The following is a 21,929-nucleotide window of genomic DNA, read 5'->3' as shown; positions in this document are numbered from 1 at the left end:
AAAGGCAGACTATTTAAATGTTTGAAAGACAAACACAAGGAAAACTAGGAAAATAAAGAAAGATAGTTGACCCTTCGCTAAGACAGGCCAGACTGGCCAATCATAGCGTAGCTTCGGCCAGCTCCGCTCAGGGTCCATCAGCTATCCAGGTCTGCTCCATAGACTCTCATGCAATCTTTTCAGATTGTCTTCAATTGCAGGCTTGTTAACTGGATTTCGATCTGTCATGGTTAAAACATTGTGTATTATTGAAACTCGTTAACAGGAGAGGTTGGACAGAAATGCAAGTTTCTAAAACCTTAATGATTAGGGATTATACAAAGAAGGACAATTAGCTTTTTTTAATGCTTTAGAATCAGGAGGTCTTAAAAAATATTTATTTAAGTATATATTATATCCTCTTAAAGTGGCTTTAGTGATTCAACCTCAGTACTTCCGAGTCCGAAAAGACATATGTAATGCTCAACAAGACCTTCATAATAGACTATACAGGAATATTGTTTTAGATAACTGCTCTGTGATCTGGTTTAGACACGTTGGCTCTCTCTTCCTGGTTGAGCAACCCAGACCGTCCATTCAGCTTCAACTCAGTCCCATTGTCATGCAGTGTTTGCTCGCCCTCACAACCTCCTTTTGAGGCTGCAGTGGTCCTGAGCCCTCCCAATGACTTAGCATTCAGAATACTTCTCAATGGGCCCTTTATCATACCATTGTGTCAGTGAGAGTGTTTGTCCCATTCAGAAAGACTGCAGAGAACAAACATGGAGGCAAACAGTTGGTTGTGAAGACTAGTGAGGTGTCATAGCTCCCGCACAGAGAGACAGAGGAAATGAGATTTAATGAGAAATTAATTAAAGAAGGAGTTTAGATTAGTTAATCAGTCACTTGAGGTGCAGGTAAACAAACAGTGTACACTTTCTTGGTTTGAAGAGACTTTATGTTTTCTCCATAAATTCAGTTCCTCATTCTGCATTAAAAACCTTGTCAAATACCAATGGTTGGTCAGGGCCCCTCGGCATCAGAAATCAACAGACTGAGGCTCCCCTTTAGCTGTATGTGACACAAATGGCTTTAACTAACCACATTGTAAACCCTCTTGTGCACAGTGGTGTAGTGGTTAGCACTGTCGCCTCACAGCAAGAGGGGCCCGGGTTCAATTCCCGGGCCAGACAACCTTCTGTGTGGAGTTTGCATGTTCTCCCCGTGTCAGCGTGGGTTCTCTACGGGTTCTCCGGCTTCCTCCCACAGTCCAAAGACATGCAGCTGAGGTTAATTGATGACTCTGAAATTGCCCGTAGGTGTGAATGTGAGCGTGAGTGGTTGTCTATATATGTCAACCCTGTGATAGGCTGGCGACCTGTCCAGGGTGAACCCTGCCTTCGCCCATTGACAGCTGGGATCGGCTCCAGCACCCCCGCGACCCTTAACTGGATAAGCAGTTACGGAAGATGGAGATGGAATTATTTTGAAAGGACACTATGCATATAAAGAGCTTTTATAATTACCCTGTCCCGACAAGTTAAAAACTAACGTAGTTTCCCTCGCTTCCAGCCTTTGTGCTAAGCTTGGCTAAACACGTTCTCCAGCGAGCTCTATACTCAACCCACAACGAAGACACTCGATCATATCAATTATTTTCATCTAACTAGTTAAACATGTAGCCAAAATATTGAGTTATCAGATTTCTGCATTAATCCTAAAATAAACATATGGCTCATTGATGTCCAGCTGCAGTGTATGAGGGGTGTGTGCAGCTTCCTCCCCAGACAAAACCCAGACAGAAAAACACTTTCTGTGCCAGGCTCGTCCTCCCTGAAGGACACCAGGGACTTCCTGCTCTGCCAAGCCAGACCAAGAATAGCCTGATGCTAATGTCTGCCTGCTATCACACAATGAGCTCATTTAGTGTGAAAGACGAACTGGATTTGAAAACTTACCAACTTAAAAGAGAAACAGGATGTGGTTGTTCTTATTTATTTTTCTTATGGATCTCGTGGATTTTGGATCCAACGTTAAAAATGAATAAACCAGCAGGTATTATTATATCTTTGTCTGTCTTTGCGGCATTGGTCCAAACTTAAAGGTATAGTTTGGATGTTTTGAAGTAAAATTTAGGGAAGTACTTATCCCTACCTATTAGCATTAATTAGCAGTTAACTTTCACATACTTTTCAGGTTGTTACCTGTTCAAATGATAAAACCACAAAAGAAATGGCTACATTTTCAGTGAAATTTTATTGTAATCCATTCACATTGTGTTATTTTGTGCCCCTGTGCCGGCGACAGCCATGGCCGTAGCCATTTTGTTTTTGAGTCGTCTGCCTATCCACATTCGTGAACGCGATATCTCAGGAACGCTTTGAGGGAATATCTTTTAAATTTGGCTCAAACATCCACTTGGACTTGAGGATAACCTTACCAGAATGTGGTTGTCAAAGGTCACTGTGACCTCACAAAACACATTTTTGGCAATAACGCAAGAATTGATAAATATGACCATATCACACAAATGTCAAATGTCTATCTTTTCATTTAACTTGTCAGTTTGTGAGAACAGAAGAAGAAAGACAGCCACATATATGATCAAATGTGAAGAAACGGTGTATAAAAGCAGCATAGTGAGAGGAGGAGACGAAGACACAGCAGGGACAAAGAGAGAGGTTTGACCCTGTTAATGCGACAGTAAATATTGTTTTTTACCTGGTCAACACCAGCAGATTGTTTGAGTTTCTTTGCTGGTGAATGAAACAACAGAGCAGGGGAGGAGAGGAGGGGGTGGAGAAGAAGTATAGGTCATCGAGTTAAAGTTAATCTTGATTTACATTTCCAATGATGAACACAAGTAAACATGATGGCAACAGTGAAGACAGCACAGAAAAAACACAAATCCAAAGTCGTTAGTTCCGAAGTGAAACATTAAAGATATCCATTCATTTATCCAGGTGTTCTTATTTTCACAGATTTATTTAATCCAGAGCAAGTTTCTGCTTAATATCTCATGGATCAAACCTGTGACTTATTTTAGCTTTAGGAGTTTTATACGAAACTACGAACGTGCAAGTTTAGTGGTGTGTTTTTCTATTTTTAGATGATATCAAACAGCGACTCACACTCTTTTCTCTGTATCCATGCTTGAAGGACCTTTGTATTGAAACTTCATCACACACCAGAGTATAAATTAAGATAAGATAAATCTTTATTGATCCCACGAGGGAAAATTAAAGTGTGGCAGCAGCACAAAGACAGAAATAAGTACTGAAAGTGCTGTTGCTGCTATTCTGAATGAGGCCTTACAGTTGTACAGCTAAGAATGTCTTCCTCCTTGTACAAACAGAGGAGTGGAGAGTGGGCGATGGAGGGATGACTCCATAGAGGGAGAATAGGAGGGCAGCAAACAGAAGGGAGTGTTTTCCCATAGTAAAGTCATAAACTGGTGAATGGGAGTGGAACAGAGGTGTGTTTGTGGGGGTCAATCTGTTTGACACACACACACACACACACACACACACACACACACACACACACACACACACACACACACACACACACACACACACACACACACACACACACACACACACACGGGGTCAGAGGAGGGTAAGGCAGTGTGTGTGTACAAATGAACTGGTAGCAGACTGAGCTTTATAATAGTTCAGGCCAATTTTGAATTGAATTATGCTGACTTTAAGGCCCTTAAATGATGAACTGAGTAGATACTGTAGCAAAAACTGTGTAAAAACACTTACCGTACCCGTACCACATACAATATGTTATACCTTCACTGTTTTTATTTTCACAGTCTCCAAACTGAAAACTATGCTGCCCCCTCTTAATTAGTCAACTATATGGTCTTTTTGCTCTTAGTCGACAAAGATTTATTTGGTCAGACTTTTATTGAATTTTTCTTGCTGAATTCATTATTTCCAAGAAACTTATGAGCACATCTCAGTTAATCACAATATTTAAAGTGGTGCTTTTGCATGATTCATTGTAGAGAAACTCAATATAATAAACTAATCTATTGGTCGACAAAATCCTATAAGTGTCCGTCGACTAAGTATTTCTTTGCTTGAGGACTGCCCTATCGGTCAGGATATATAATATATATAGCTTTGAATCCCTAAGGGCTAAAATCCTTAAAAAAATACTCTTTGGATGTCTTAAAAGAAGCCGACAATGATCAGCTATAATTTCTAAATGTGTGTGTTTGTGTGTGTCCAGCTCAGCTAGCAGCTAACTATCTTAATGGAGCTTAGTAAGAGTTCAGAGACTGTGACTGACCGGGATGCGCTCCACAGGGCAAAGTCCACATTTAAATCCTCATCACACTGAGAAACTATGGTGATGACCTGAAAGAGATGGGAGTGTGTTGATGGGATAGAGAGGCAGAAATTATGAGTGTGCCTCTGTAAACTTGTTCGTTGTCACATTTCTCTGTGTAAAGCACCCAACCTGTGGTTTGGACACATTAGTGGGACACAGTCAGCTGCTGGGGATTGAACTTGTGACCCTGTGAACACCCGCCATCAAAGCAGACAGATACAGAAAGTTATTTGTACTGACAGACTGAGAGATCGAGGTGTTTATTAAGTACTAAGGGAAACAAGCCGATAGCTGCAACAGCAACTGTGACTGGTTCCATTAAAGCCAACAGCTGGGCAGCCTCAGCACTCCCAGTCATCATTAACATTCAGCCATACACTGTAACACATGCTGGGAATACTTGGCGTGGTAGTGCACATTTCTGTCTGTCGGCTTGCCTGCTTGATGGACACCGTATGCGATAAAGAAGATGTCTCGCTAATAGCTATATGGCTGAGCTACATTATCAATTAGAGAGTCCTAAAGTTGTGTTTTATTAAAACATAAATATAAGATTGCAGCAGACATTTAAACATGTCACAGTAGGCAAAGCACAGGTGTAATATAAAATTACCATTTAGTTCTGCTTGTTCAAAACTGTTGAAAACATATTTAATACTAAAATGTTTGTTTTAATCTGTCTTAAAATAATTCTGGAAAATATAAAATGAAGATGAAGAGGTACTGTTCATTTGCATTTCTGATTTTCATTCAACTGGCATGTTATGATAGATACAGTCATCTGATGCAGAGAGGATGTATTGTTTGAGTTTACTTCAGTGTGAACAGTCTATTGTTAATACCGTACACAGATTTTAAACACAGCTCCTGATCCCCTCACTAGCCCCAGACACTGACCTTTGACCTCTCTGCAGAAGGGGGAGTGCATGGGGCACACAATGTTAGTCTCTCAGCTTGACTTCTGAACTAATTAATTGAAACCCTGTCTCCTACACAATGGGTTTTAATATAACTAATTCCAACATGAAATATGTTTTAAAAGAAACAAAATGTTGGATTCTTGGAAATGGTTATTAACATATAACTGCCAAGGCGCAAAAAAACTGTTTACACATAAATGCCATTCATCAAATGTCTATTGTTTAGACTGTCAGCTGTTAACTTATATGAATTTGAGACTAAACTACTTCTGGTGCAAACCCTGATTAATGTATTTTGATCATTTGATAGAATCAGTTTGTATCCAAGAAAACAAATTAAAAGGAACAAAGATATGATTTTTAAGGGGTTTTGAGGTTTACATTGACGTGACAGACCAACGATTCCACTATCCAACTCTGTATTTGATATTACACAGATGACTATCATCTTGCCTGAATGTAACCCATCAGTGTTTTATTTGAAGAGTTTTCATCGAACTCTCTCCTCCTCCTCCTCTCTTTTCATTAAGACAGCCTGTACCCCCCCCCCCCTTCTCTCGCTCTCTTATCACTCCTTCTCCTCCTCTCATTCTTCACTAATTATGGAATTTGCCCCAGCTATCTGTTATAATAAGGCGCGGAGGGAACATATGAAAGGAGTAGTGGTAGAAGTCAGGAACGTGGAGAAAGTCAAGGTCATAGAAGAGGAAACCTCCCTTCCTTATCTGTCTGACCTCACTTTCTGGGTCTGTTTTATCATCAGTCCTTCTTTTATACCCAATAGTTCCTCTGCTCTCCTTTTTGAGTTTGGACACATTTGGAACATTTTCAGCAACATTTTTTCAGGTGAATTTCATTTAATCTGTCAGGCTGGAACATGCCAGCTGACTTTGTCTGTGAGGGAGTTAGGAAGCATCTGAACTTGTCAGATTTGATAAATCCTTTACACTCAAATTGAGAACAAGTGTGTCTCTTTCTCTTTATTTCTTGCCAATTCACTGTCAGTAATGACTTATAAGGTTGTTATGAGATGTAAGTGAATGATGCATAGTTCCAAAGTTTTTTTCTGGATTACATCAATGAGACCAAAATGAGATGCTACAATGTGTCAGATTTATTATCTCAAAATGCAGCTCATCGATTTGCCACAACTTGGCAGAGTGATGCACTAAATCGTTCAGCTGTTGTTTGCAAAACTGCTCTCACTGGCCCATTAGTATTCACATTTTTATCGATTTAAAACTCAACAAGAAAAAAATTATTTAGAGTCTGAATACCAGTCTGCAAGTCTGAGTGAGGCAGACTTTGTGTTTAGGAAAGTGAAGCCTCAGTGTGAACAGTGGTGTTGGAGAAAGAGAGACGGGGGGTGATGCTAATAGTTGAGGACATGATGAGGGTAATTCGTCCTGGAATGTCTAAATCCTGTGTTTCTCACCTCCTTTAGACCCACAGTCCTTTAGTCCTGGACCAGCATCAAGGCAAGTTGTACAAACTAGTTATTTTCTAGTATGAACACAGGCCTATACAGTATAATTTAAACCCTAAAAACAAGTTTTAACCTACAAACAGCTATTTGAAGACTCACAATCATCTGTTTGCCAAATATGTTTTTGTCATACAAGGAATTTGTCTGTGAGGCAAGTAGCGGACAAAATGTCCTCACTTTTCATCAATGTTTTCAATCCCAAGGTCTAAAACACACAACAATGGAAATACAAGACACACACACGAACACTGTGCAGGAGTTTCCACATCCTGGGGGATGTAGAACTGTCAGACAGAGCCGTGGAACATGGCATCAATCTATAGAAGAACCCTGAGGATAAACTGTCCCTCCAGGACCTCTTCTGCCTGTTTCACCTCCCTCCTCGACACTTTGATTCCACTCTTCACTGCTCTTCCATCATCTTCCTCGTTTTCTTATCCTTTCAGCTTCTCGCTCTGTTTATCTGAGCATTAGCAGCTTTATTCGGGTTGTTTCAAGACGATTAAAGAAAATAACTCAAATGGCACCAAGATTCATGTAATCATTTTATTCCTCATCCATGTGCAGTCAGAATGGCATGGTTTGTTCCAAAGGTAGTTAAAATAAACTGAGATATGACCTTAAAATACTGTGTATGCTTTGAAAGCTATGCAACAAAATGTACTGTGTAACACAGAACATATGAGATTCCATATGAATTATCTTTTAGTTTTAGTTTATGTTTTTGCAAGACTTTAATTAGTATGTGAAGATGGCAAACTTGAAAATCATCTTGTTTTGACCACCCGGTGCCAAAAGTCTGTCCAATAAATGAACAATACAGATACAACAAAATGCATAAAACTAAACTTTTTAGTGAAGACTAAAACAGTAGCAGTGGAGGTGTCATCGTTCTTCCTCACTTTTCACCCTTCTTTTCCCTCCCCCTCCTTTCCTTCCCTTCCACCCTCCCTTCCTCCTTCTTCCTTGTCTGCACTGATAAATATTCTCTAAGAAGAAGCTTCACTCCGTATTTCCATGATGGGAGTACATCTCTAATCTCTTATCTCTCTTCCCGTCCTTCTTCTCCTATCATCTTCACGTCTGCTTTTCTTTTCTCACTATCTTGACCACTCTTCTCATTGTCTCCCCTCTCAGCTGTCACCCTCTTCTCCTCTTTAGTCTTGTGTACTTACATAGACGGTACGTCTTAAATACCCAGAATGCTCTAGTTGTCTAGTTTGGAAAAAACAGCGGAGAGACACGGATGAGATATTGTTGATAGATCTTTAATTCTGTCCTGTATGCAACAGCTGATGTTATGCTAGTGTTCCTCATCTGGCTATTTAGCTGAGAGCATTTACAAGTGCAATAGTAGTTTTGCTTCTAGTACCTATTCTGTCTTTTTTTTGCACCAGTGGTGATTCTTCTCAAGTAACTATGTTTTTAATGTCTTTTGATTAAGACATTGAGTTGAGTTAAGAGATAAAAGACATATCCAGGGCAAAGAAAAGTATCTCAGTAGTTCCAATCATGAGATATGGAAGTTTGTAGAAAAGTTATCCAGTTTGTCTTTTTTGATTGACACATTTCTGTAGTATTTAACATAATATGAGGCCTAAAAGAAAATTGCTGGATTTTGGTTGAAATGCTGCTCAGCTTTCCAACAATAAATCTTATCTTGATTGTTCATGCCATTCAATTTTTTTCCAGAGGGAAGTCAGTAATTCCACCACTTGACGTCCCTAGAATGCAACTCATCACCGAGTCTTAACCCAGCTTTTCTTTTCATGCTCTGACATGTCAGAGACATTGGCATGTGCATTGTGCAGACTTTTTTTAACACTGTGTAAACCAATGTGGAGATGGAAAGATAAAGACAGAGTGTGTAATCTTTAACATTTCTGGGGTGTTTTCGAAACACTGAGATCATTGGCTGAGCGTGTATGGGCCGGCTGCATGAATGTAAAGGTGTTAAAGGTGTGAAGGTGTGGGTTGTCTATGCTCATCTTCAGCCTCTGGGCAGCAAAAAGCCATCTGGAAAACCGGCAGTGGAATATTAAGGTGGTTATTGTGAACATGCAGGCTGTTATTAGGTACAGTTCTCTAAGTGTTCTCTAGTGTTGGTTGGGATTCTCTAGCGTTCATTTGCAGGTGTGTTGATAATGTGTACTTTAAGGTGACACCTTTTTCTATCTTGGTAAGAAGACGACAGCTTTACTCAGTGACAGATAATAAGTTGTCAACGTTTGGTTTTTAAAGTAATACATTTGAGTCCATTTTATTTCTCTCAGTTTAAATCCCAGCAGCAGATATTTACGGGATGCTTTACAGGTGAGTTGGCTTTGAGCTAAATTTGACTATTGCAGCTGTAAATGTGAGATATCCACACCCTTGGCCTGGGGCTAACCAAATACAGACGAGGCTCATCGCTGTCTTTTAAAGGTTACATTTGTGCATTTATCTGTCAGGACTGTAAGTCCTCAGTTAATATGGTAAATACAGTAGTAGACTCGTGTTAGCCTGCAAATGGGATAAAACTTCGGCTGAACGATGAAAAAAGCTGGTTGTTTTTGATCCGCATCATTCGCCACAGATGTTTCTTATTATCCCATGACTATCAAAACCTTGACGCAAATCAAACTTATGATTTAAAAAAACAGTTGCAACAACCGACAACTGTCAAAGATTGGCACTAGTGTTGTGAAATAAAGTGCTACTCACAATTTTTGACAGTTTTCCAAAACCAACATTGTTACAATCACACTTACTTTACCAAGCGATTGGGTACCTTTTAAGAGATGTTCATACACTGTTATATTATTATATACCCATTTATACAGTTCACCACATCTTTCCTTCATGTAACATAGCGGGCTTTTCACCCTGTCATCGAGTATCATTCAGATGATGTTAAACTTTCAGATGACACTTCGTGCCAACTAGTCCGAGCGTATTGAGCTCCTTCCCGCCAAGCCCCTTTGAGCTTCTCACTTGTGTTGGAGGATAAATCACTCAACAGTGGAAAAGTCAAAGCCTCTGTCTGCTTTGATAGACACAGTATCGTTTTCAGTCCTCGTAATTCCACAAGAGGCATCTTGTTTTAAACTGCGAAACCCGAAACCGTCAGAAAATGTTCTCACTGAAATCTAAGAAGAGCCAACAGAGTGTTCCCCCAGGAATCTTTGTCAGGAATTCTGCCCTGGGATCCTAAAGGAAGAGTAGATGGACATTCCCGAACCCCTGGAGAGAGAGAGAGAGACACTGAGAGACACAGAGAGACAGAGAGAGAAAGATATAGAAATTAATTTCCTCTTCCATGCAAAAATTCATACAACAAAATTTGGGTTGGACAACTTGTTGGTTTCTTCCTTCTTCTAATGGCACATGCACACATTATGAGCCAGTCGTTAACCAACTTTACTCTTTTTTTTGTGTGTTCCTCCATGGAAGTGGGGATGATAATGTTCATTTAAAATGTGTGGACTACACTGGAAATTTCACTTGACATTGCAAGCTTAATAGCTGCAACAATTCTCTTTGAAAGGGACCTTTTGCAACATCTTTGTTTGCCAGTAAAGCGGTCCGTTTTACACCTGCCTCGTTTGGTCCAGACTTTCAGACTTTTCTGTTTGATCCAAACCAAAATTACAGGTGTGAAACTTCCCCGGGACCGAGTACTATTGCATTCCGCAAACTCTTATGTAAGTCATTGTTTTTAAACTGTAAAAGGGTTTATTGCGCTGTGAAACCAAAACTACCCGGATCAAACGATAAAATATAACAAAAACACAAATCTAGGTCCAGACTTTCACAGGAGTGAGAACGCCCTTAAATGCATGACATAGAACCTATCCATTCCTTTTTTCACATCTGTCAGGGCATTGTGATCACAAGCTGCTCTGAACATGATCCTAAAAGTGTGTTGGAACGAAAGGAAAAGAGAGAGAGAGTGAGGAAGGAAGTGAGAAAGCGAGATAGATGAGTACATGTTCAGGGAGGATTAGGAAGCAAAGAGAGGTACAAGAAAGATACTTAGAAACCTGGAATGTGAAGAATGAACCTTCCCTCCCTGGGAAACGCTCTCATGCACACACACACACACACACACACACACACACACACACACACACACACACACACACACACACACACACACACACACACACACACACACACACACACACACACACACACACACACACACACATGCACTCACACACACAGAGCAGTTGCTGTCTATCCAGAGCGGCAGATACACTGATAGAAGACGTGAATCAACTTTTCACTTCTTCTTCTTCTATTGGAGATGGTGTGTGTGTGTGTGTGTGTGTGTGTGATAAACCAGCTGCTCCTCAGTCTGGCACCACTGGATTTGTAAGCAGAGACAGAGTGAGACAGATTACACATTGACTGACAGATAACAAGAAGAGTCAGTGGAAACGGATTGAATGGAAGGATTATTGTTTCAAAAGGACAGGGTCAATCATTTTTGCATTTAGGTTTTATGTTTGCAATTCCTACAATCCATGAAGGCAATTTGCTAGTTTTGTCCAACCAACTTTCCAACCCCCCCCCAAAAAAATAATCAAGATTAAAAACAGAGAAAGCGCAGCCGTTTCTCACATTTAAGAAGCTCGAAATGGTGGTTGTTCTGCATTTTTCCTTAAAAAGTGACTTTAATGATTAAAATAATGTTCGGCTAATCCTTTTAGCAGAGTTGTAACATTTGCCAGATGTTATCAGATACCAAGTTGATCATCAAAAACATGACCTGTGGGAAATGTATATATTTTGACATGCTTCATAAGAATAACTACTCTTTTCTTAAACGGTAATTTTAGGTTATTGAAGAGAGGCTCTGAGCGATTACTTTGCAGCCCATTCAGCAGCTGCCGGCTGCATATGTCTCCCTCAATACCTTCTAACAAAGCGAGTTAGGGGATGCAGGAGACAAGCAGAAGCGCTTATGACCATGGAATGGTCCTTTAACTCTCTTCCATATCCCGACAGCTCCGGCTCTACTTTACAACTCTGCCAATATTTCCTTCGTCCTGTCTTTTATCAAGCTCTCACTCTCTCTCACAAACACACTCTCATTCTCTCTCCTGACGCCCACAAGACGCCAGAATAATCTGCCCATCCGCCTGGCTTACTGTAAAGAAATATCTCACACACTTCCCTTCACACACACACGGACACACACACATACACACCCGAACATCTGTTGGTGCTGTGTGATGTCAGATCATGTAGTTGGTGTCACTGTTGCATCAGGGGAGCTCTGATTAAAGAGCCTTTTCTCCAGGGAAGGAAACTTTGAAAGGCCAGTTTGGATTAATTCCAGTCCATTTCAATTCCATCTTGTTTGAATTAGGGCTTGAATTTGAACTGACTGACATCTGGCAATTCTCATCAGTTATTTTTTTCAATTCATGTAACAACTTATCATAACAATCATTTGCTGGTTGTCGCTCCTCAAATCCAGTACTTTTGGGTTTGGGATCCAGGAAGATGCCATAAGACACACACATTTTCTTTCTTTCTTGGATCACACCTCATTCCTCACTCACGATTTATTCACATTGATTAGAATTATTCCAGTAATCATACTAATCTCAAAAATGAAGATTACATTCTGATTTCATTTAGATTACTGCAGCCGCCCAACAGAGTCCAGTTGATTTGATTTTGACGGCCATCCAGATGTTGGATTCACAGCCGTTAGATCTTTATCATCTCTTAACATTGGATCCCATGGAATTGGAGACATTTGGATATGAAAGAAATCAAATAAACTCGATATTTACCCTAAAGAAAGGATGCGTTTGAGTGGAATAGTAAATCAGAGAATTATTCAGCATTATCTCGGTGCTTTGTTTTACAGTCAGGCAATTCATCTTTAATCTTTGCATTAAGTATCTCATACTTACTTTGTTTTCTAGTTTATGAGGTGTATGCATAAGAATACTTCTACAATACAATAACCGATTATTTAGATTTTTGACAAGTCTGACCATGATTTTACAATTAATTGAGGTATTAAAATTCTGGCAGGTGTCAGTCAGAGTTTTCCCACAGACAGAGCGGAAGTCTTCATATGCAATTTGTTTGACCAACTGCCCTGATCCAAAATATATTCAATTTCAAGTTATTGGAGACTAAGAAGACCAGCAAACATCATCATTTAAGGAGTGGGAACCAAGGAATTTTTGGTATTTTTGCTAAAAAGATTACATTAACGGTTAATCAATGATCAAAGTACGATCTGTAGATGATAATATATACTATATGTATATCTGCACATAAGGTTGTGCACCATGTGGATGCAGCCACATTTTCTTCTTCATAAAAGGTTTATGACCAAAGCTTTGACTTTGTCTCAACAGGTGACATTTACACCTGATGTGTTCGCGCTTATCGCTCTCACTCTACAGTGTTTGTACATGTTGTAGCGTCTCCTCCCTCTTTCACCCCTCCATCCTTCATCCCTCCATCCTTCATCCCCCCATCTTTCCCTCTGTCATTTTATTGTGTTTATCTCCATGGTTACTTTGAACCAGGAATGTGGTGCCACAGAGGAATGTGTACAATTATTAAACTACCTAGGGGCCAGACACACATACGCACACACATTTCTTAGACATATACACAGTATACATATGCATTCAGACAGCATCTTTAGCGTGAATTTATATTTATAATTTACATTTTGACATTTCTAAACTATCAAAACATCTCTTTTAGTACGATGAGACAGTGAGCTCAAACTCTTAGATATAAAGAGGTCAAAAAGGGGCTTGAGCCTCAATACAAGTCACTTTATTGAGAAAAATAAGTAGCATTTTTGTTCCCTTTTCAGTAATAGTTCAGTACTAGATCGAAGAAAAAGGGAAGTTTCCCTCGCCCAATAGTTCGACCTGTTGCTAGCTGCCCGTTGCTACGGTAACTACGGTAATTGATGGGATTGACAGGCAATTCAGACAGGCTGACCTGGGAGGCCGCCACTAATCCATAAATCCTGTAGAGGGGTGTGTGTTTGTTGGAGGAAAAGGGGTCAGCAAAACCTTTTGTTGTAATTGTGTGATTTAGTGTGTGTGTGTGTGTGTGTGTGTGTGTGTGTGTGTGTGTGTGTGTGTGTGTGTGTGTGTGTGTGTGTGTGTGTGTGTGTGTGTGTGTGTGTGTGTGTGTGTGTGTGTGTGTGTGGACCAGGCAACAGACTGACTCCCACCGAGTGCTGGAGACAGACAGCTGAGAGAGAGCGAAAGAGATTGAGTAGTGCTAGATTACACAGGGTAACCACTTTTAGTCACCTCTATCTTAAACTACTGGGTTAACAGTTTTTGATTTGAAAAATCAACGCTACTTTTCCTATAAGAGCTGCAATTTATGATTATTTTTCACCACTGATCCTCTTTCATTATGGATAAATGATTCATGAAATGGATAATCATATGACAACTTAAATTAATGAAATTGTTGAATAATGCATTGTTAAACCTCAGCTTTAGCAGGTCGTAGTCAGTGATGTGACTGTCTCACCAAAGCAACAGCCAATCACATATCTGGCTCTGCAACGTTCATCCTGATTGACAAAGACTGCAAAAAATATATTTTTAAGTTATGACTGCTGAGAGAAATATCAATACAGTTTCTGTATATCGGGGTGTAACGGACTACATTGAGCTATGTTTTGTAATTAGGATTTTGTTTTAAACTAACTCTATTCCGTTACTTTTACAAAAATAAAAGGACAGAACTAGATGAGTGCTACATTTAATAAAATTGATTACTAGCAGCATTACAATTTTATAATACATTTAAAATAAAGAACAATACACTACTTATGATTCACACACTATGGCCTCTACGTGGCCAATGGCCAATTATCGCAAAGCAGGATGGTTTGTGATCTTTCCAGTTCATTAAGATTTGTTGAGCCCGTTTTATATAGGGATTTGGCTGAAGTTCATTCATTCATGCATGAGAAATCTTAGATGTAGGGATACGTTTGGTGACAAGACCTACAAATTTAATTAAAGTCGATTGTTGCCTTCAGAATCAAAGACTATATGAATAATGTTGGAGGTGATTTTTCATTCAGCTTCATACCATTTTCAATCGTCTGAAGTTCAAAGCAGCTCACCTGATCTCTGCATGTTCAGTCGTGTGTTTTCAGTTAGAAGTCTTTGGTTCAAAGGATTCGCTCTGAACTTCAGGTAGCTCCCTGAGCTGGTCAATAGTTAACCCTGGAATCAGAGGAATGTTTCTGGATTTGTCCTCCAACGTCTTTGGCCCCGAGGGATGTGCAGAGGCCACGCTTTCTGTTTCCTGTCCTTTTTAGATCTCATTCAGACACACACACACACACACACACACACACACACACACACACACACACACACACACACACACACACACACACACACACACACACACACACACACACACACACACACACACACACAGTGTGTGTGTACAAATGAACAGCAGACTGAGCTTCATATGTGCTCATATGTCTTCCATAACAAAGTGCATTTTAAAGTCTCTTATGACTTCTTTCTTTCTATACATGTTGACAGATAGTTCTGGATACCAAATTAAAAAACAACAAATGTGACCAGAGTGGAGGAATTTAATGCATATTCCCATTTTTAGAGTTTTAATCACATAAAAACACAGAGTTGCAGTCTGAGTTTTCTTTGATTTCATGTTTGAGTAATGTTGTAAATCATGTTTTGACAGTTGCAGTGTTGTAATATTATGATACAGACAAAGTTCCCAGTGGTCCTTGGGTTTGCAGCAACAGAGTATGAGTGGTTGGACAGATGGAGATGGATGGATGAACATGAGTCTCTTCTGTCAACTGAGATGACATGTCCTCCTCCTCCTCCATCCCTCCATCCTCCTCCTCTCTCATTCATGAGCCTGCAACACATACACTTCTAGCATTCCACAGTGATAGTACTAGTTCTTGCAGGTCTTTCTGTGTAAGTTCGTCAATGTCTTTGCATGCTGTGTGTGTGTGTGTGTATGTGTGTGTGTGTGTGTGTGTGTGTGTGTGTGTGTGTGTGTGTGTGTGTGTGTGTGTGTGTGTGTGTGTGTGTGTGTGTGTTGTCTTCACCTCTGAAGAAATTAAGAGTATCACAATAAGGGCGAAGATAATAACAATGGAGATTTATTCAACTTGTAGCATGCCTGACTTATCGTGCATAATCTGCTGATGCTCAGATTGAAAAAGTCGTTTTTGAGCCATTACAAAGGCTTGTTTATTGATGGAAACAAACAAGTACAAAACCCAAGAGAGACAACTTTGTGAATAATTACAATTTAATTGCAGATTTAAATAAACTTTAAATCGTCATATGCTACATTTAAAAAGGCGCTATCAACACACACACACACACACACACACACACACACACACACACACACACACACACACACACACACACACACACACACACACACACACACACACACACACACCTACACAGAGGATGTGTAAAAATTAAATGTGATTAGTTGCTAGATTCTTATGTGCGTCATCTTGTTATTTCAGTGTGTTCTGTTTCAAGGTCTGACAGACAAAACAGTGCAGCTGAACTTCTCTTTGCCCATGAGAGCAGTTTGTCATCGTCGTCTAACGAGCTTCAGGGCCTTTTCAGGAAATGAGTGAGGGATGACAAGTGAAAGAGAAGAGGCTGCAGACAGCCGGAGCGCTGGGCTGAAACCTGAGAGCGTGATTGAATAGCACCTGGTGCTCATTACTGACAAGAATCAGTTTTTTGATAATACCTCGTAGCTTAACATGTAACACGACATAACAGATCAGATGCACTGTAGTTGGTTTCACAGGTCAACTGTTGAACAACAACTGCTTCTCTTAGAAGCTGCCAGCTCGCTTTTCCGCTTTTGACCACAAGGGTTTAATTTGTTTGTTTTCTCCTCTTTCAATCCCATTACATTCTTTTTTCCAGTTTTATTCCCTTTTATTTCAATTAATTTAATATCCCTTCCTTTTTTTCCCTTTTTTTTCTTTTTACCTCTTTACTTACTTGTCTATCCTTTCCTTTTATTTCTTTTCAGATGCCGTGGTTGTATTTTTTTTTTACTTTAGAGTAATTTGCAATGTTGCAGTTATAAATAATGTCTTCTCATCATCTTGTATTTTGAATAAGTTTGAATGTTTGAATAACGTGAATGCCTTCTTCTCTGTGTCTCTGCAGCTCTTCCATGTTGCCTACGTGTTGATTAAGTTCGCTAACTCTCCCCGTCCGGACCTTTGGGTTCTGGAGAGATCCGTCGACTTTGGTCAGACCTACCAACCCTGGCAGTACTTTGCTTGTAAGTATTGCACATATAAATTCACCTATATAATGCATGCATACGTGTGTGACTCCAGGTGTTTGGTCATAAGAAGCAACCAGAGTCAGATTCCATCAGTATCCCTTCATGCTTTCCTAACCTCCCCCAGGGTTGGATTTAATTCTCCCTCTAATCTCAGAGTTTAACAGCAGCCCCGAGGGCAGAGGGGCTGATTGGTTCGTTAGTTTGTCGGTCAGCTTGGAGGAGGGGGGGCATTACATCATAGAGCTGCTAGCTGATTGGCTGTGGCAGCTGTCAGTCCAGGTGGGCTGTAGGGGAATTCCAGGCATGTCTGCCAACAGGTCACAGCTTGATGTTCACCTGAGTAGAAGAGAAAGAGACAGAGGGGGTTTGGGTCTGCCTCATCCGTCTACTCATTCATTTGGATTATTGAAAGCTGCTCCAGGTGTACCAAGATGCAAGGGAAATTAAATCTCTGTTTGATAGCCATCTTTACCCTGGAATTCTTTAAGATGAAGTCGGTCAACTTAAAAACCGGGAGTTCACCATAGCTTGTTCTCTGATTGCTGGTGAAGACGTTACTGCATGCATACTTTATACCAGTATACTCAGAGGGACTCAATGTCTGTTTATTTAATGCTCTCCACACCAGATCAAGAACCTGCGACTCGTTTAAGCTCTTAAAATTCCCTCTACTCGAAAGTTACATGCAGCTAAAAGCGGTCTTGATATTGACAAGTTTCAAGTGACAGTGTTTTGGATAAATAAGGCTTCAATGACATTTTTCAACTATTTCTGCCAGCCAACGCTGTGTTATAATTTTCCCAGGTAGCTAAATGTTCTTGGCCCAGAGGCTTCCTAAATATGGCACATCTGGTTCCCAGACCTATGACAAGCGATGAGCCATTGACAGACACTGGACATTGACAGCTGACCTCAGTGCTGCTAACTGGATCTTAAATAAAGTATGCACCCCCAAAATCTAAGCATTCAGTCCCCTTATATGAATCGAGCCAGAACAGGGCCGATTGTGATATCCCCTCCTCACCGCTACTATATGGGGAACTTTTTATTTGTGTTGAGCTTGGCGGGCCATGTGGACAAAAGCGGTAGTTTTTTTAGAACACCAGTGTCCCTTTTTACTGCAGCAGGGTCTGAGAGTCCTGGTTCTGGTTCTCGCTGTTGGCTCCCAGTGGGGACCGGCGGAGCATTCAGGCTAACTTGCTGCTGAGCACAGAGCTCTCCACCTCCCAGCGGAGCTTCTGACTGAAGGTCAAAGGCGGCAGCCAAGCGAAGAGGAGTTTAGCTGGTGATCTCAGGGCTGTTTTTAAACTTTTTGAACTGCTGTAGATGTTGGAGGTAAGGTTGGATGTGACATTGTGTCATTATAAAATCAACCTTGCCTCCTCTTCTTTGTCTTGCTTTCGTGGACTTTCATTCTTCCTCTGCGTCAAGGTCACATCTGAGATAAAGTGAAAGGAATATAACTTCATAAAGAAATAATGTGACTAAAACAAGCTGAAATCTCAAACTGTCAGACACACTTACAGTTTGATTATTCGTAAAAGGCAGAGGTTCGTTTCTTTAAAACCAAAACAACACATGCTAACATATAAATGATGCGATGGAATTAAATAAGATGAACAGAGATTAGATATCATTGAGATTCAACCAACCTTTTTGGGTGCTTAAACACCTGTAGCTGGGTTCATTTGGTCACACACTTTTTAATGGAGCTAAATAACTGACTAAGTATGTGTCGGATACAAGCACAGCAGTTTTAACAGCTTATGACCTATCAATCAGGGAAAATATCTTGCTGTCATGCATATGTGTTTACAAATAGGTTATATACATGCCCTTATTAGATTCAATTATGAGATTGCTTCTGATTAGTATTTTTATATCTTAAATGAGGAATTGATTATTAAATAGGTATCGGTAAATCAGTAGTCTTTGGATTTAAATTGATTTAGATCAGAGTTGGTTTTAAAGTAGCTAAGCCTTAAAGAGAGTCATACAGAATTAGGGTTGTAGTTGGAAGCTGATGATTATTGATGACATTCCAGCTGTTGAAAAGGCTGCTGAGGTATATTTAAGTAGAACCAAAGGAGAACTTAAATATACACCTCCATCAAACTTGGACCCTCCTTTAATTATCACACCGAGACACATCATTAAAATGCCTCAAGATGATTCACATTCCTCATGTTTAACACGTTTGCAAATGTGGTTGGGATTGGTGACGGTTTTCTTTTCTCTCCCCCCTTTCTCTATTTTGTGTGTGTGTATGCTTGTGTGTGTGTGTGTGTGTGTGTGTGTGTGTGTGTGTGTGTGTGTGTGTGTGTGTGTGTGTGTGTGTGTGTGTGTGTGTGTGTGTTTGTGTGTATGTAGCCTCCAAGAGAGACTGTATTGAGCGTTTTGGACAGAGGACCATTGAGAGGATCAGCAATGATAACGACATCGTCTGCACCACCGAATACTCCCGTATCGTCCCACTGGAGAATGGAGAGGTGAGTGTGTGTTTGTGTATAATGTAATTTAATTACTTGGTCCACAGCTGTAGAGCTGAACAATTAGTCAGCTTATTTATTAGTTGATACACAGAAAACGTTGGTCATAGACGTAATTGTGTATTATAATATCTTTATACATGATATTGCCACGATACGAATCCAGTGTAATTCCAAAGACGATAAATCATCATATTGACTTATCACCCAGCCCTTACTGTAAATGTGCCAAAAGTCTATTTTTCCATTTATTTTTTAAAATTCTACAAAAGAATGACATGATGGTACACTGTATTTAAAATAAGCATATTTTCACAAACATATTAAGTTTACTCCAGGAAAACAACCCTGCACTATTATCATGCAATACAGAATGAAAACCAACATTTTTTTCTGGGGCCATGATATCAAATTGTGAATATGATTTGGTGGATATCATCCCTTTTGAAGATTGCAGGACTTTCCCAGACTGTAATGTTTATATTTCCACACCTGTTGGTCAGCTGATAACCAGAGTCTGTCCTCCTCCTCCAGGTTGTGGTGTCCTTGGTGAACGGTCGGCCCGGGGCCCTGAACTTCTCCTACTCACCAGTACTGAGGGACTTCACCAAGGCCACCAACATCAGGCTTCGCTTCTTGAGAACCAACACGCTGCTGGGACACCTGATGGGAAAGGCGCTCCGTGACCCCACTGTCACCCGCAGGGTAACGCAATTCAACCAATTAGGAATGCTTTATTAATACCATATTCTTTCAAATAATGACTGATGGAAAGAGAATAAAACTTCCTTTATTGCAACTTTTATTCCAGTTTGTTGCTCCAGACTTTCAGCACTGATGATATAAGCAGATCATAAGGCATTATAAGTAGGTTTTATAATGCATTATAGACATGGATGTTATATAAAGTGTTACCAGTCTTTCCATTAGAAAATGAAACAGGAAGCAGTTAACCTGGATCTGTTCAAAGGATATAAAAAAAAAAAATCAGCTTACCAGCATTTTACAAACAACATGTAACATTTTAATCAGTGAGCTTCAGAGTTGATGTTTCAGGCCTTTGTGTTAAGCTAATCATCTTTATTTGGTGTCTGATGTTCTCACCAACTCTAAGGTCGGAAAGCAACCGATCATATTTCCCAAAATGTCAAAATATTCCTTCAACTAAAACATTGTTTTTATTTTACAGTATTACTACAGTATCAAAGACATCAGTATCGGAGGACGCTGTGTGTGTAACGGACATGCTGAGGCCTGCAACGCCAAGGAGCCCAACAACCCCTACCAGTAAGATACAAATTGATACCTGACCTTCAAAGGGTCGATTAACCAAAACACCACACACACACACACACACACACACACACACACACACACACACACACACACACACACACACACACACACACACACACACACACACACACACACACACACACACACACACAATCTGTGAGTCAGACTGAACTGTCATGAATCACAGACTTGTGGCAGACCAACATTGTTTTGACTTGATTTTGTTATGCAAATGTTTGTGTGCTGCAGAGGGCAATGAGTATTAGGTGACAAAGGAGGATGATGGGAAGTGGTAGAAAAAGTTCAGTTTTTCTCAGGGTGTTCATACAGTTTCATGGGAGCCAAACAGCTGGAGGTGGAGAGGAAGGTGTATAATTCTGATTAAAACTTCCATACGAATAAACTTCCTGTCCTATATATATTTGTTTTTGTTGGAGCAGTATAACAAGACAGAGCCTGTTTTGATGTGTGTGGATGAACTGCGTGTGTAGATGTGTGTGTGTGTACGTGTGTGTCTGCATGTGTGTGTTTGAGTCTGTGAAATTCCAGATAAGTGTAGGTGTTTCATGAGAAGTGGAAGTGGGCCGTATATGTTTCATTTAATAATATGTTGGTGTATTGCATGATTACATTAGTGCGTGTTTGTTCAGGTTTTTTGTGGTTGTCTACCTGTTTTGAAACACCCACACACACACACACACACACACACACACACACACACACACACACACACACACACACACACACACACACACACACACACACACACACACATAAGCAACAACAATCGCATATCCCCCTTTAAATATTAGCTCTCTGTCTCAGTCTCTCGTAAAGCTGGTGATGTAGCTCTTTCCATGTTGTTGCATGTGACTGATTTGGGAATTTGGGAGAAATTTTAGTGGGAGGAGAGGGAGACGGGGAGGGAGCGCTGGGATTTTTCAGATATTTTGATGTACAGGAAGGAGAATATACTGCTGCTGGGAGGCGTTCACACTGTGACCCTGCAGAAGATATTTAGGCTGTGATTTGTTTGACAGTATATACAGAGAGACTGTTGGCTCTATTTTTTTTTTTCTACTG

General features: G+C 40.2%; 1 protein-coding gene across 1 annotated transcript in view; it reads left to right on the top strand.

Annotated features, from left to right (window-relative positions):
• The window catches only part of lama5 (laminin, alpha 5), a 95,742-nt gene that overhangs the window by 16,668 nt on the left and 57,145 nt on the right, over positions 1-21,929 (top strand). Inside the window, exons 3-6 of the mRNA XM_054608709.1 lie at positions 16,938-17,055; positions 19,432-19,550; positions 20,085-20,255; positions 20,740-20,837. Of these exons, the coding sequence (XP_054464684.1) occupies positions 16,938-17,055; positions 19,432-19,550; positions 20,085-20,255; positions 20,740-20,837 (506 nt within the window). The remainder of the gene's footprint in view (positions 1-16,937; positions 17,056-19,431; positions 19,551-20,084; positions 20,256-20,739; positions 20,838-21,929) is intronic.

The sequence above is a fragment of the Anoplopoma fimbria genome, chromosome 12 (genome assembly GCF_027596085.1).
Source record: "Anoplopoma fimbria isolate UVic2021 breed Golden Eagle Sablefish chromosome 12, Afim_UVic_2022, whole genome shotgun sequence".
NCBI classification, from domain to species: domain Eukaryota; kingdom Metazoa; phylum Chordata; class Actinopteri; order Perciformes; family Anoplopomatidae; genus Anoplopoma; species Anoplopoma fimbria.
The sequence above is the reverse complement of the archived record's forward strand: the minus strand, read 5'-3'. Positions and strand labels throughout refer to the sequence as shown.